Source organism: Protopterus annectens, chromosome 16.part0, assembly GCF_019279795.1.
Source record: "Protopterus annectens isolate FY-2018-M chromosome 16.part0, PAN1.0, whole genome shotgun sequence".
NCBI classification, from domain to species: Eukaryota; Metazoa; Chordata; order Ceratodontiformes; family Protopteridae; genus Protopterus; species Protopterus annectens.
Window position 1 is genome coordinate 237,848,046 of NC_056750.1, and position 15,137 is coordinate 237,863,182.

A 15,137-nucleotide genomic window follows, 5' to 3' on the forward strand; every position below is an offset into this window, starting at 1 on the left:
AGGTGCTTTTGCAGCCCCTGATGCCCGCTTCTGTGGATTCGCAGGCCTCTACCAAGACCCATTCGGAGTCTGGTATGCCACGAGATTCTTCTTAGACTATGGAACCTGCGAATGTCTCTACTTTGGATGGGTCTGGAGCTGCTGTGCAGGCACTGGCTTCTGAGGCAGTTCTCCGCACTACCAATGTTAGACTCAAACCGGCGACTACTTTTTTATCTAAAACTACAGAGTTTCTTAGGCCAAGAGTATGCGCTACGCCTAGAAAACCAACGACCAAAGCACATGCACCTCCTCCCATGTCTCAACGACAAATGCTTAGAATGGCAGAAGACCTTATAACGCTGATTAGGGGAAGTCCGCTTTCCCCTGCTAAGAGGAAAAGCGACCAGTCCCCTGCAGCTTCAACAGACCAGGAACCCGATGACTCTGAGGCATTTGATTAAGACGACATGCCCTTATCTGCTTATGAGGATACAGATGCAGAGGAATCTATTCCCTCTGCCTCCCCTCCAGAGGATTTTTCTTTTGGTGAAACCTTACATACCTTAAGAGAGCATTTCCACTGGGAATGCCAAGACTATTCTCAGTCCAGAAAGAGACTCAAGGAATTCCTAGATTTGCCACAGCACAGACCTTTAGCAATACCCCCTGTCCTGGAGGTTGTTGTTGATGTTTTTATGGAATCCAGTCTTACTCTTGATACTTAACCTCCTGCCCCTTGGAAACCAGACAGGTGCTACAGAGTACCTGACACCCACAAATTTCTTTCCAAAAATCCTACTGCTGACCCAGAGGTAATTTCCCAGGTGCCCAAAGGTGTCAAGGCAACTACAGCCAAGAATCCCACCCCTTCGGACAGGGATTCCAGAGCTTTGGACAGATGGGGTAAGAAGGTATATACCTCTTCTACTCTTGCTATTAGGGCATTAAATTGTCAGTTTTACATGCTGAAGTACCAGCAACATATTATGGAACTTATTAAACAAAAAGTGGCAACCTTTACAGACTGTGCAGAAAATAAGGAATTGCAGGAGCTTATGCACTCTGCAAGCCAAGTCAGCAAGCATACTTTGCAGTGTGGCTTTGACGCCCTAGAGGCATCTTGCCAGGCAGCAGTCACTGGTTCTGTACTGAGGAGACCTAGCCAGACCATGTAAAATCAAAGTTATTAGACACTCCTTTGAACAAGGACAGTTTGTTTGGCATCAAAGCAGAAGAGGTTCTTAAAAAGGTGGAAGAAAAAGCTAAGTCTATGCAGACTGTTAAATAATTCTTACAAGTGCAACCCCCTAGATATTCAGTAGGCATTGCCCTTCCAAACACTGGTCCTTTCCAATCCCTTCCTGGCCATCTCAAACCAGGCCCAGGGGAAACAGACCACCCAGATTACAGTCTCAATGTATGCGGAGATCTAAGCAATGGAGTTCCCTCACCTCCAAAGCAGGGAGTGGTAAGCCACCTCCTTACAGAAAAAACTCACAATGACGTCTCCACTCCACTCCCCACCTCTGCCCAATTGCTTGTGCCCCTAGGAGGAAAACTTGCCCTTCATGCAAAAAACTGGATGGCCATCACACAAGACCGATGGGTCCTCAACATTGTATCCCAGGGGTAAAATTTTACTTCCACTCACTGCCAACCCCAAGAGGGTTCCCAGACCTTCCTCCAAACCAGTGGGCAGAGGCTCAAAACCAAGTTCTATCCCTGCTCTCCATCAGAGCTATTCAGCCGGTTCCCGTGGAACATATAGGTCAAGAATTCTATTCCAGACTCTTCCTGGTACCCAGAAAAGAGGGCTCTTGGCGCCCAAACCTGGATCTTTCAATTCTCAACACCTTCCTGGTGGTACCAAAATTCAAAATAATTACCCTGCAAACAGCTTCTACCTATGCTAACTAAAGATGCCTGATTAGTCACTCTAGACTTAAAAGAAGCTTATCTGCACATCCCTATAAGGGAGTCATGCAGGAAGTTTCTACGTTTCGGGGCCGGATCTATGCATTATCAGTTCTCTGCACTTCCCTTTGGCTTATCCACTGCTCCCAGAGTATTCACAAAATGCCTGGCTCCAGCCATTGCATACTGCAGGCAGAGAAATATCCCAATTTACCCATACTTGGACGACTGCCTGATTCAGGTAGACAGTCATGAATTGCTGTTGCAGCACCTGACATTTGTGAAAAACCTTCTCACTTCCCTGGGGTACACCATCAACGAAAAGAAATCAAAACTTGTACCGAAAGGATTGTATTCCTGGGAGCAAGCTTGGACACAACATCCCAAATGGCATTCCTCACTTCAGAAAAACAAGTCTTATCTGACAGCCTACTTTAAACAAATCGCCACCAGAACCCAGCTATCCGCAAGAAAAATACCGCAGGCCCTAGGGTTCATGGCCTCCTGTATACTGCTAATTCCATATGCAAGACTGCATATGAGGAAACTTCAATAGTACTTAAAAAGTCTTTGGTGCAAACATTCTCAGGACCTGAAAACGATCATTCCTATCGTACCCTGTCTAAGGACAGAGTTTCTTTGGTGGGCAGAAGCATGCAACCTCAATAAGGGACTGCCCTTTACTCAATCCCAAGCCGCCCAGACCCCCTAACCACAGATGTATCAGACTATGGCTGGGGAGCACACATAGACGGCAAATGCATTCAGGGCCAGTGGATCCCAAGTCAAATTCATCTGCACATCAACCAAAAAGAGATGCTAACTGTGCAGAGCACCATGACAGCTTTCAGATCCCTACTCTTTCAGGGCAACTTCTAATAAAAACAGACAACACCACACTTATGTGGTACATCAACAAGCAGGGGGGAACGCATTCCTACCCACTCTGCAGGCTAGCCATAGCTCTGTGGAACATGGCATTGGACGTGCAAGTCCATCTGCAAGTTCAGTTCCTGCCAGGCAAACAAAATTCACTGGCAGACGACAAGCAGAAATCTCCTAGACCCACAAAAATGGCAGTTAGAGCCCAGCACCTTTAACCTTCTGATTAAGAAATGGGGGGCCCCAGAGGTGGACCTTTTTACCTCCCCCCTACAGTCACCAGCTCAGCAGGTTCTGCACCAGGAACCCTTACAGCAGGGCCTGGAAAGTGGATACCTTATCTTTTCAGTGGGTAAATCTCTCTGTTTATGCATTTCCACCCCTGCCCCTTCTGTCTAGAGTATTACTCAAAATAAGACAGGACAGACCGAGGATAATTCTGATTGCCCCGGACTTGCCACACCAGCACTGGTACCCACTCCTGCGCAGCCTGACATCGGTGCCACCAGCGCACCTACATCCGAACCCTACCCTGCTCTCTCAGCAGGAGGGGCAGATTTTTCATCTGTAACTGCAAACTCTAAAGCTTGCACACCTGGCTTATCCCTTGAATCCTATCCCAGCAGCTCTAAGTAAACAGGTGCTGGACGTCATTTTTGATGCCAGAAGACCCAGTACTAGGAAATCCTATGTGGATAAGTGGAAAAGATACTGCTCCTGGAGCCTAGGTAAAGGAGAGGACACAACTCTGCCTCCCTGCCTTTAATTTTGGATTACTCCACAAAGGCCTGTCCTTCTCTTCCATTAAGGTTCATGCCTCCGCCATTTTGGCTCATTACAACACTGAGCCACCTCTCTTTTTGCACCCTCTTATCAAACAGTTCCTGAGAGGGGCAAACAACTTAAGGTCACCAAGGAGAGCACCCACCCCTGCTTGGCACCTTAATTTTGTGCTGGAAAAGCTCACACTTCCACTCTTTGAGCCTGCAGCGTCAGCAGACTTAAAATTCCTCTCTTGGAAAACAGCATTGCTTCTAGCCGTCACTTCAGCTAGAAGACTGTTTGAACTATGAGCACTTATGGCTGTGGACCCCTTCATTATTTTCCATGCTGACAGGGTCTCTCTCAGGACAAAACCCTTCCTTTATGCCTAAAGTGGTGTTCAGTGTGGCTCTCAATCAATCCATACATTTGCCAACCTTTTTCCCTAATCCGCAAAATAAAAGGGAAAGGTTCATGCACTCCTTGGACGTGCACAGACAGCTCAGGTTTTACCTGGATAGGACTAAGGCCTTCAGAAAATCAGACCAGCTATTAGTCAGCTTTGCAACTGGGGCAGAGGGCAAGGCCATTTCTAAGCAAACTATATCTAAATGGATAGCACATTGCATCCATTTCTGCTACAAGCACCATGGGAAACCAACCCCGCAAGGGGTCAGAACACACTCCACTAGGGCAACATCTACCTCTAGTGCATTTCTCAGGGGAGTCCCTACCAGGGACATCCTGGAAGTTGCTACCTGGAGTTCAGTACACACTTTAACCAAGCACTACCATTTGCCTATCTTCTCAAAATCTAGGGCAGGCTTTGCCATAGCAGTCCTGCAGGGCATTCTAGCCAGCCCTAACTCTTCCTAACTGCCTCCACCCTTCTTCAACTTTGGGAATCCACCCAAGTGTTATGACTGCAACAGTGAAACACGAAGAACATAGTGCAGTTGTGTACACTTACCATAAATGTAGATGTTTGAGTGTATTCACTGGTTTCCCGCCCTCCAACCCCCCCCCCCCATTTTCAGGGGTATGGGTGTATTGGTATTTACTTTTTACTGGTGGTGTTTTCCTCCACCATAACTTAGTTCCCTTTTGGGGAGGCTCCTGACATTTGGGGCAAGATAAACTGATGTAATAGCGGTGGCTGCCTGTTTTTATACCCCTGACGACCTGACTTCAGTCCTGGAGTGACAGCAACTGACGCAGAAATACTACGTCTGGTATTCGGGCCGACTGAGGGCTACCTGCAGGCAGATAACCCAAGTGTGATAACTGCAACAGTGAATACACTCTAACATCTACATTTATGGTAAGTGCACACAACTGCACTTTTTTTATGTACTGCATTTGCTGTTTTTCAGCTGTGATGCCGCCTGTTGCCCATAAAGTTTGTTTTGAGATGTTTATCACTGTCGCATGTAGACATTTAGATAAAGTTAATTTGTAGTCACTCTTTTGTTTTTATTTTCTGTAAATTCCTCGGTCAGGACTGCCACATGTGGTCATTTCAGTGGCGGGGTGGCATAGTGGTCCATTGGTTATTATTGCTGCTTCACAGCGCTCAGAACTCTTACTTAGCTACTGGCTGGTTTGCCTTATGTGCAGAGTTTGTAATGTCATGTCAGTCTATTTGGAGGTTTCTGCAGGGGCTCTGTTTTTTTTACATCCCACAGGTACTCAGGGTAGGTAAATTGGTGATCAACATCATCATCCCTAGGTGCACACACAATGCAAGTGTATTGTATCCAGGACTGTTTTTTACCTTATGCTTATTGATTGCTGTTATAGGCTGTGGTTTCTGGTATTCCAGTAACCCTACCTTGGATAAAGAGGCAGTTGAAAATGGATAGATGATAGACTCCTATTGATTTCTATAATGTTGCTTTTGTAGAACCTTTGTAGCTAATGTTGGACAGTATGCCTGGCTCCATGGTGCAGAGTGATGGGGCCCAGACTAAGACCTTGGTGACTGGATGAGCACTGAAAAGTGGTCTGCTTGCCTCTCCTAGGGAGAGGTGGGTTGTTGCAGGTGCTTGGGAGAGCATAGAGAAGTTCATTTTTCCTTGTTGGTGACTGGAGAGAACAGTTTCTGTGTTTCAGGTCTGAGGGGAGCAAGGCTGTTTGCTGGCAGCATGCCTTGTGGAAGTGAGGGACAACCACTTCAGTTAGTTCATTGGATGACTCTCGACCACTGGCTTAGCTGGGTGTTAGTTTGGAGTTAGTGAAATTCATTTTAAGAACCCTTGAACTGCCCTGATGGTGGCCCCTTCTGGTCAGCTTCATCCTGGTGATAGAGAATGAATGCATCATTTGGCTGGAAGGCAGCTAATATTCAACAGACAGTGGGGACAAAGAGTTCAAAAAAGTGTTGGTACACTGGATTGGATTTGGATGCGTGTAGTTGGTGTTCACTGCACTGCATGGGAAGTAGTGAGAAAGAGAACTTAACTAGATGTATTATGAAGTCACCTGACTTCAAGGGAGAGGATGAAATTGGAGGAGCAGAGCAAGTAGTGATGGGTATGGGATAAGAAAGCACAGTTCCAAAGTACCACCTGATGGGCACTTTTATGTACGTCAGGTAAATTTGTTTAACTGCATGATCTGTTTCCCATGAGATTTGTAGCCTCATGAGTATTAGCTTGATAAAGACTGATGAACAAGTGTTTGTATATTTTATTGATGCTAGAGGAAAGATGCACCTTAGTGTTTTTATCTATCTAAATTGTTCTTTTGTTCACTGTCTTTGAACATCATGCTGTATAACAGTTAAATTGATCATGCACCTTTTTTGCTATGTTTTTCCGTTGAGAACAGTGGGGAAGACTGGACAAAACAGCCTGGTGGACTGTGGTGCGAATCTGCAAAAAGCCAAGGAGATCTTTGCAAAGAAGTAAGGCAATAGAAAGCTCACATATCTGCCAATCGTAGCTTTTCATTTGAGTACTTTGGCCTGTTGTATAGACAGCAGTGTGAAGGCAGTAAAATGTACAGTGTTAACTTTTAAAACCTAGCATTCTGCTTTCAGGTTACTGCTTCTAGTCTAGGTATTTAATTCCCTTTTGTCGGAGATTGATTTTATGCTGCCTTCATTGAATAAAGAGAGAGAGTATGCTTTTATAGTAACTGATATTAACACTTTTTAGAAATCTGCTATTAGATGTCTAGCTGTTGACTGGTTATTGTACATTTTGCCTGAGATGCCCTTGAGAAAGTATTTGAGTTGGTGGGCTAGTCTAGGATCCTTTTCAGCCCTGACTTTGTCACTTTGACAAATACTTACATATACTGCAGATCCATATGATAGATATTACATATGTATATATAGCTTATATCTGTATATTTATATCTAATCTATATATCTATAATATATATATGGTTTCACTTCAGAATCTCGAACTACTGAAATATCAAAATTCAGTAACTCGAGACCTAAGTGTCGAAACTGCACTTGCGTGAAACTGCAGAATCACGAATGCGGAAATGCCAAATGCAGAAATGTCGAATCCGCAGTTGTGGAGGTGCATACATGACGTGGGATTCCCTGTGTTTGTGATGTGCGTTGTGGTGTGTGGATGTAGCTGGAGATTCAGATAAGTGATGTTTTACTAGAGGTTTTGGGTAGGGATTTTAGTCTGTGTGTGTTTGGAGTTTTGAGGTGTGGGATAGGGTAGGTAGGTAAGATTGTGAGTGTGTAAGTGTTGAGAGTGGTGGTATTTGTACATATGTGATGTGTGTTTGTGCAAGGGGAGTGTAGAATGTGTAGTGGTGGTTTTTGTGTGTTTGTGTTTTTAGTGCAACCTCGGAGTTAGTATATATAAGTAGCAGGGGTGTGGCGATGCAGGGGGCGCTTGCCTCCCTGCTTATATGAAGGGTTTGCGTGTGTGTTTGTTTTGTCGTGTTTGTGTGTGTTTTGTTGGTTTGTAGTGTAGGGAGAAAAGTGTGTGTGTGTTTGTGTGTGGTTTGTATATGTGGTCAGTCGCGATTTTGAATTACGAGCTTTTGGGGTTTTGAGTTTTTCACTGTTCGGCTTTACAGTCTCAAGATACTGAATTTCGATATTTCAGTATTTCGGGATTGTAAAGTGAAACTCTATATATATATATATATATATATATATATATATATATATATATATATATATATATATATGTTGATATACATATATATAGATATACATATGTGTGTGTGTATACACACAAAAAGATTTAACTGTTGGATGCACATTGTTAAAAGGCTTCAATTAAATGTTTGTAATGACAAAGTAAAACAAGCAAAAGAACAAAAGTGTTAGGTTTCTACTTCTGCTTGTTTGCAGTGCGACTTCTACATAGCTATAACATAGTTGCTGTAGGGTACTGCCGTATCCTAAATTACTTATGATGGTCATATAGTTTAGAGATGCATGTATCTGTTTGCAGTTTTGTTTTAGTTGGTGATAGACACAGGGCATTGTCAGGATTTCACTTTTGTGATGACGTGTTTAGGGTTTTTAATACTTGCCCTTTGTGCAGAAGACATGCAGCGGTGTACTTACTTTAGTCAATCCTAAGAGCTTTACTTTAAGTTGGGGTGGTTATGAGTTGTACTGATTCTTTTCTAATGTGCAGGGAGATGTTTCTAGCTGGATGAAGCTGTTTTAATATAGCTCCTCTCACCAGGTGCAAGTCAGAAGGGGGGTGTCTTTAGCTTTAGAATATTACCGTTGTTTTCCTACAGTAGTTTGGAGAGGATTTAGTAGTATCTGACAGGCAGTAGTTATTATTCAGCAGATTAGTCAGAGGAGCAGTATGACTCTAGCTAGAAATGGTAGCTAATTTGCCTTAAAGGTGTCACAGTGGTTTATTTCTAAGGTCCTAGTCTGATAAATCTATGGGTACTCTTGAGGATTCAGAAAGAACCCTGCTGTTCATGTTAACAGCTGTGGTAAAAAAGCCCTATTTCCATAATGTGGTATTTTGCGTTTCAGAGACAGATTAGCTGGAATGAAAAAATACCTAGTTATCTGTTGATATGCTTGCATCTGAATTGCCTTTAAGTAATGCAAATGCAGATCAGTACTATCCTGCAGTAGTTAACAGTGGTGGCGGATGTATCATGTTACCACAGGCACCCTTCCTTTCCTTTTTCCACAAACGCTGCACACATTCAAACTCACTCGGACAACATCCCACATACCTCATACCTTTCTCTATATTGTGACTATGTCCCCAATGTCTTCCTTTTCCTGCCGTCATAAGTCACTGTGGACTTATGTCCATCACTTATGCTGGACATCGGAGTTTTACACATCATTCCCTTCAGTAAATACATGCTAGTGCAAAAGCTGTTATACAGGCAACTTTCTAAGTTTGTAGGAGGAATAATTAAAATATGTCCTTGATTTTGTCTCACCATTAATCTTGGCTTTGTCTTGATTTCTTGTACTACGAGGTTGAGTTTTGCCTAATGTTCCCTCTCCCTTGTATGTCATGAAGTGTTACAGGCACTGAATAATGCCCAGTATATCTTAAAAAATGCCCTTTTAGTAAAGATGTTCTTCGTGTTTCTCTGTTGCAGTCATTACATTTGGGTAATCTGCTGGCAGGTTGTCCTCAGTCGGCCTGAATTCCAAAGTCTTGGGTCCTGCGTCGGTTGCTGTCTTCTCTTCCATGACATCAGGTCGTCAGGGGTATAAAACATGCAGCCGACGCCATTTTCTTTAGTCTTTCTTGCCGTGCGGTGCCCAAAGCAGAAGCATTTTCGCAAGTGCCGGTCGGCCGACTACTGAAAAATTTGAGTTTGAGTTTCAGAACCAAAGTCTTCACTAAAGCTAAGTACCCCGTTGGGGAAACTTTTTTTCTTGCTTTTTACCGATGTCAGAAAAAGTTAATAATTGTATTACTTGTGGGAAGCAAGTACCTCACAAGGATTTCCATTTATACTGTATTCCTTGCCTAGGCCCTGATCACAACGTGCCTGGCTGTCAGTTTTGTGCTAGATTTAACCAACGCACTATTAAGTGTCGATATATTTTTGTATCAAAGTATTTTGGCAACAGATTTAACTACCCAGAAATGTCATCAGATAGCAATCTGACTACCGGAGTACATAAAGGCAAAGAAAAGGACAGAGAAAGGCAGTCGAGATCCAAAACAGACGATGAAGCTTCTCCTAAGCCAGTTGCCGGTACTCAGTGAGGCGCTTTTGCAGCCCCTGATACCCGCTACCTTAGAGTCGCAGGTCACTACCGACGCCCATGTGGAGTCCGGCATGCCGCACGATACTCAAGGTATTGGACCGACGGATGTATCTCCCTTGGATGAGTCCAGAGCCGCTGAGCAGGCACCGGCTTCTGAGGGTGTATTCAGACCTCAACATTTGTATATCAAACCGATGACAGCTACAAAACCAAAGATAAAAGCAACTTCTAAAACTAAAAAACTGACGCATGAGCCACGTGCACAGGCCTCTATGCCTAAAAAACAGATGATCAAAATGGCTGAAGACCTTATTACCTTGATCAGGGATACCCATCCTCCTCCTGATAAGAGGCCTAGGCAAGACACTGATTATAAATCTTCAGATCAGGTTTCTATTTCTTCTGATTCCTCTTCTGATCAGGAATTGTCTATACCTCCCTATGAGGATTCTGATGCTGAGGAGTGTATTCCATCTGCATCTCCTCCTGAGGATTTTTCATTTGGAGAAACCTTGCATACTTTGAGGGAGCATTTTCACTGGGAGAGTCAAGACTTCTCAGAAACAAAAAAGAGGCTCAGAAATTTCCTTCTCCCTCAGCACAAGCCTTTAGCCACCCCCCCTGTTTTAGACATTGTGGATGATGCGTTTTCGGAGTCAAGCTTGACCCCTGACTGCTTACCTCCGGCTCCCAGTAAGCCTGACAGATATTACAGGGTCCCTGACTCTCATAAACTTTTATTTAGAAACCCTGCTGCTGATCCTGAAACTATTTCACAGGGTCCAAAGGGAGTTAAGGCCTCAACAGCAAAAACTCCTACACCCTCTGACAGAGATTCAAGGGCACTAGACAGATGGGGAAAAAAGGTTTATTCATCTGCAAACTTGGCAATCAGGGCCTTAAACTGTCAATTTCATATGATTAAGTACCAACAACATGTTATGGGATTGCTGAAACAGAAAATTATGTTGATTTCAGAATGTGCAGAAAATAAGGAATTGCAGGAATTATTGCATGCAGCTGAACAAGTTGGAAAGCATACTTTGCAATGTGGTTTTGATTCCTTAGAGGCCTCCTGCAGGGCCGCAGTTACTGGATCTGTGATTAGGAGGCATGCCTGGTTAAAGGAACAAAATTTGCTTGATCATGTTAAAGCTAAATTGCAAGATGCACCTTTACAGCATGATTCTCTGTTTGGTATTAAGGCAGAAGAGGTTCTAAAGAAAATGGAAGACAAAGCTACGTCTATGCAAACTGTTAAAGACTTCTTACAAGTGCAGCCACCAAGATTCAGTGGACAGTGGCCTACAAAAAAATTGGTCCTTTCCTGTGTCAGAGCTCAAAGGAGCAAATCTAGATGCCTAAGAGTTCCAGATACCAGGTGCAAGATTCATACAGGTCAGAGCAATGGGGCGCTTCCACCTCCAAATCTGGAGGAGATAAAGCGCATACCTACAGAAAGCAATCCCAGTGACTTCCCTCTGCCTACACCAAGCACTTATCTTTTGGCAGCACCCATAGGGGGAAAATTAGCACTTTTTGCTCAAAATTGGCAGTTAATAACCCAGGACAAGTGGGTACTAAACATCGTATCACAAAGATACAGATTCCATTTCCACACTCTGCCAGTGGCAAATGGTTGGCCAGATCTGCCAAAAAATCAATGGGCAGAGGCACAGAAACAGGTTACGTCCCTCATGGATATGGGGGCCATTCAGACAGTACCAGAACAGGAAAAAGGACAAGGTATTTACTCGACTGTTCTTGGTACCCAGAAAGGACAAGGCCTGGAGGGCCAATACTGGATTTATCGATTTTGAACACATACCTGGACATTCCAAAATTCAAAATGCTGACTTTGCAGCAGCTTCTGCCCATGCTGGGCAAGAATGCTTGGCTGGTGACTTTAGACCTAAAAGAGGCATACCTGCATGTCCCAGTAAGACAATCCTGCAGAAGATGCCCTCATATTCAAGGCTGGCTTAATGCATTACCAATTCTCTGCACTGCTCTTTGGCTTTTCTACTGTGGCCAGGGTCTTTACAAAGTGCCTGACACCAGTAATTGCATTTTGCAGAGAAAGAAGTATACAAATATATCCTTACTTGGACGACTGTCTCATTCAAGCAGAGAACAAGGACACTCTTCTTCGACACCTGGCGTTTGTGAGAAGGTTTCTAATATACCTAGGGTACACAATAAACAAAAAGAAATCGCAACTGGTACCCTCTCAAAAGATAACATTCGTGGGTGCAAGCTTAGATACAACTGCCCAGATGGCTTACCTCACACCAGAGAAGCAAAGGCAACTGACTACTTACTTCAAACTGATGGCAACAAAAACCCAGTCTTCTGCAAGACAAATTCTACAGGCTCTGGGCTTCATGGCATCCTGCATCCTACTAATTCCATATGCAAGACTGCATATGAGGAAACTTCAATGGTACCTAAAAAGTTTATGGAGTCAACATTCACACAGTCTGGAAACAATGATTCCTCTCATTCCCTGCCTGCAACAGGAGTTTCTGTGGTGGGCATAGGCATGTCACCAATACATGGAACTGCCCTTCACTCTACCCTCTGCCAGCCAAACCTTAACAACAGACACATCAGATTATGCCCGGGGGGCCCACATGGCAGGAAGATGCATTCAGGGCTTATTGACACCAAAACAAATGCATCTGCATATCAATCAGAAAGAGATGCTAGCAGTTCAAAATGCCCTAACAGCCTTCAAGGACTTGCTTCATCCAGGACAACTTCTGATAAAGACGGACAACACCACAGTGATGTGGTATATAAACAAGCAAAGGGGCACACACTCATATCCCCTTTGTAGATTAGGCGTGGCACTGTGGGACACAGCTTTGACCTACCAAATACATCTTCAAGCTCAATTCCTGCCAGGAAAACAAAACACTCTGGCAGACGATTTAAGCAAAAACCTTATGGATCCTCACGAGTGGAAACTAAATCCACAAGTCTGCAGCATAACAGAGAAATGAGGGAGCCCAGACATAGATCTATTTGCTTCTCTACAAAATTATCAGTTGAAAAGATTCTGCACAAGGACTTTTCGCAGACAAGCATGGAAAGTGGACACCCTATCCTTCAGTTGGAAAAACCTATTTGTTTACGCCTTTCCTCCTCTGCCCCTTCTACCCAAGGTCCTCTTAAAAGTTAGACAAGAGAAGCCAAAGATGATATTAATTGCCCCGGACTGGCCCCGCCAATGTTGGTACCCAATCCTAAGGAACTTGTCTCAATACCCAGCTTGGACCTTGCCTTAAAGACCGCAACTACTGTCCCAGCAAAACAATCAGATCCTGCACAAATCAACTACAGACTCTGAATCTGGCAGCATGGCTAATCATGTAGTCATACAAACAACACCTTTCAGTAAAGCTGTGATGGATGTCATTTTGGAAGCCAGAAGGCCTAGTATTAGAAAATCTTATGCTGATAAGTGGAAGAGATTCTGTGCTTGGAATCGAGCACAAGGAACTGATACAGCAGACCCAAATATTCCTCAGATATTGCAATACTTAATTGAGATGCTTGACAAAGGCCTATCTTTCTCATCAATCAAAATCCATGCCTCTGCCATTTAGGCTCGTTACAATACAGAGCCCACCAATCTTTTCACATCCTTTACTAAAGCAGTATCTTAGAGGAGCCAAAAATTTAAGGCCTCCTAGAAGATCACCATTACCTGCATGGGACCTCAGTTATGTGTTGGAAAAGCTCACCCTGCCTCCATTTGAACCAGCTGCTTCCGCTGATCTAAAGTTCTTATAATGGAAAACAGCTCTGCTGCTAGCAATTACTTCAGCAAAAAGAGTTTCAGAGCTACAGGCCCTCATGGCTGTAGAGCCTTTTATCATATTTTACCCAGACAGGGTGTCTCTGAGGACAAATCCTACTTTCATGCCTAAGGTGGTTTCCAGTGTGGCCCTTAACCAAACAATTCATCTGCCAACTTTCTCTCCAAATCCGCAGAACAAGGGGGAGAGAATTCTGCATTCCTTGGACGTACACAAACTAAGATTCTACTTGAGCAGGACTAAAGCTCTAAGAAAAACTGAGCAATTACGAGTGTCATATGCTGCAGGATCAGAAGGAAAGGCTATTTCAAAGCAGACAATTTCAAAGTGGATAACCCACTGCATCCGTTTCTGCTACTTACACCATGGTAAACCTGTGCCCAAAGGCATTAGGTCTCATTCCACCAGAGCTGCAGCTACTTCAGCAGCCTTTCTCAGAGGAGTACCAACTAAAGACATTCTAGAGGGTGCTACTTGGAGTTCTGTTCACTCCTTTACAAAGCATTACCATTTGCCTCTTTACTCTAAGTCCAGGGCAGGCTTTGCCACTGCAGTGCTGCAGGGCCTTATAGCCGCACCTATTGCTGTTTAGATCCAGCCCCCCAAACATAGCTTTGGGATTCTACCCAAATGTAATGACTGCAACAGTGAAGCACGAAGAACATAGTACAGTTGTGTACACTTACCATAAATGTAGATGTTCCAGTGTATTCACTGTTGCAGTCCAGGTTACCCTCCCGCCATCCCCCTGTCATTCTGAAATTTATCTTTCCTTCTCTATCTTCTACAACCTATGTGGTGTATTTGCTTGTAGATGGAGTTAAAGTTTATATTGATATATGCATATTTATATATATATATATATATATATATATATGTATATATATATATATATATATATATATGTGTGTGTGTGTGTGTGTATGTGTGTGTATATATATATATATATATATATATATATATATATATATATATATATATATATATACATATATATATATATATATATATATATATATATCTATATAGGCTACCTTTTTGGGGGCAAGAAAAAGTAAAGAAAATGGCGTCGGCTGCATGTTTTATACCCCTGACGACCTGACTGCATGGAAGAGAAGACAGCAACTGGCGCAGGACCCAAGACTTTGGAATTCAGGCTGACTGAGGGTAACATGCCAGCAGATTACCCAAATGTAATGACTGCAACAGTGAATGCACTCGAACATCTACATTTATGGTAAGTGTACACAACTGTACTTTAGTGAAAGAGCGCATTGGACTAATATCTTCTTTGCAATGTTGATGGATACAAGGTTGGAACCATGTTAGTGCCTTTAAGGCATGCTACTTAGTCTCCCTGGCGTTTAGTAGCTCCTGCACTTTTTCTTTTTTCTTTTTTCATTTAGTGACCCCCTGTAACTCACACATGTAGAGTTATCTGTGGTGGCTGGTGGTCCTCCAGACCCATGTCTGTGGAGTTATCCCTAGTGGTTTGTGGTCCTCCCTGACCCAGTGTTGCAGGCTTTGCTCATTAGTCTAGGGGTGTGTAGAAGTAAGACAGCCACCCTAACCCACACCCC

The 15,137-nt window shown here is 43.5% G+C and overlaps 1 protein-coding gene across 3 annotated transcripts in view; it reads left to right on the forward strand.

The window, feature by feature from the left end:
- Positions 1-15,137, forward strand: part of PARP2 (poly(ADP-ribose) polymerase 2) — a 1,124,938-nt gene that overhangs the window by 750,806 nt on the left and 358,995 nt on the right. For all 3 annotated transcript variants that reach the window (XM_044058251.1, XM_044058252.1, XM_044058253.1), the window contains one exon: positions 6,370-6,445. In XM_044058251.1, coding sequence (XP_043914186.1) covers positions 6,370-6,445 — 76 coding nt within the window. The remainder of the gene's footprint in view (positions 1-6,369; positions 6,446-15,137) is intronic.